We start from the raw sequence: 1,822 nt of genomic DNA, 5'->3' as shown, positions 1-1,822 counted from the left end.
CATTCTTTCGGTTATATGTGAACTTTCATTGATGGACATTTTTGTATGCTGTCTGGCATTCATGCCAACTGCATGGGGCTTGATACAGGTAACTTTTTGTTTGAGCAAAATTTTGATTGTTTGCACTTGGATACATTTTCTTCCATAGATTAAAAACTTTGAAAACTTGATAAAATAGACGCTTTCTTCCATAATAAAAGCTGGTAAAAGCCCTTTTCCCCATAATTTAAGCTGTTTTTGTTTTGGTGAGAGGGGAAGACAGAAGAAAGAAGCTTAAACTAAAACTTGGACATTCATTTCATTAAAGCTTTTTGTAACTTCAAATTTCATATATTATTTAGTGATTTACCATATAAAAATCAGTTTTATTATTTCTACAATCTAAACTAACAATTCTTCTGAGAACTTATTACCTCATGTGAGCCATGCCATTAGTAGTTGGAAGAGTTGTTTGGGAGAGTTGTAAAAGTAGCATTAGTACATAAAAACTTGGAAGATCTCAAAAATAAAATAAAATAAAATAAAATAAAATAAAATAAAATAAATTTAAAATTACTTTTCATGATTAACTATAAAAAAGAGCAATTATACATATAAGTACTTACTATTAAAATAAGTTTAATTTTTTCGGCTTTTCCAAATACATCATTAATCTAAGTGATATGACACTTCTTTCTATTACAGATTGCACAAGCTGCGAGGCCAAAGATAGAGCACACTGGGGTGTGGCATTTCACCCGTGCACTTGCTAGAGAATTTGATTATGGAATGGGGATTGTTCTATTTGGACCTATTGCCATTCTTGCTTGGCTACCAATCATCAAAGCCTTCCATGCTCGTATCCTCTTCAATGAGGCATTCAAAAGGCACTTGCAAATACAACCAATTCTTGCTGTGAAAAAGAAGAAGCATAGACCTTGATCCTCATTCTTGATTCTTTGTACTTGATTTTTGTACAGACAAGTCATATCATAAGATTCTATAGGATATATATAGGAATTAGATATCGGTTATTATAGTATGTACAGCTGCATATTCATGTGATACAATTAGACAAATTAAATTCATAAATGTAGAAAGAGTTGTTTGATTCTCATCTTGTAATAGACTGGACAGGTTTCATGTAGGTAGAGTTAGAATACAGAATTAAGAATTTTATTGACAGGTATACAATGGGATATGAATGTACGAAGCAGCATTGAGTAGGCCTCCAACTGACTCCATTGTCATTTCTAATAACATCAAAAAAATAATCTATTACCTCTTTTATGAAATTATTTTACCATAGAACGTTTTTTCTTTTTAGTTGATTTTGTAATTGAAAGTCAGGTTTTTGGTAAAATTCCATTTCTTTTTGGAAAATGATTTTTAGTAAAGAATGAGGTAATGTGCCACAACATGGACACACAAATATTGTTTCAGATGTAAGATTCTGATTAACTCTCTTGGTCGTGAAACTTGAATTTGTAAGATTGGAATATAAGGTAAGTCTTGACAGATCTCCTTATTTCGGGTTTAAGTCTTTATTGGAGTGTACTTACAAAGACCGTGAACAGTAAAGAAATAAAGAACAATATTGTTATATAACAAACAAATATTATCATTTTGGATTAGTCTTTGGCCAATAATAATTTATCCTCACAATTTACAGAAATTTGTATACAAGAAGTACATGATTTGTATTTATATTTATCAAAATTTGTACACATAAATCAATACAATTTGTATTCATATTTACTAAAATTTACATACATAAATTAATAAAATTTATTTATTAAAAATAATTTAATTCATACTAACCAAATAATAACAAAAAAAATAC

At 29.3% G+C, this 1,822-nt stretch overlaps 1 protein-coding gene across 1 annotated transcript; it reads left to right on the top strand.

Annotated features, from left to right (window-relative positions):
• Positions 1-1,274, top strand: LOC110262493 (putative callose synthase 8). The gene is made up of 2 exons (XM_021109420.1): positions 1-88; positions 685-1,274. The coding sequence occupies exons 1-2, from the start codon at positions 32-34 to the stop codon at positions 919-921; spliced, it is 294 nt and encodes a 97-aa protein (XP_020965079.1). The 5' UTR covers positions 1-31; the 3' UTR covers positions 922-1,274.

The sequence above is a fragment of the Arachis ipaensis genome, chromosome B08, assembly GCF_000816755.2.
Source record: "Arachis ipaensis cultivar K30076 chromosome B08, Araip1.1, whole genome shotgun sequence".
NCBI classification, from domain to species: Eukaryota; Viridiplantae; Streptophyta; class Magnoliopsida; order Fabales; family Fabaceae; genus Arachis; species Arachis ipaensis.
Note: the sequence above shows the minus strand (reverse complement) of the source record. Positions and strands in the feature narration are given on the sequence as shown.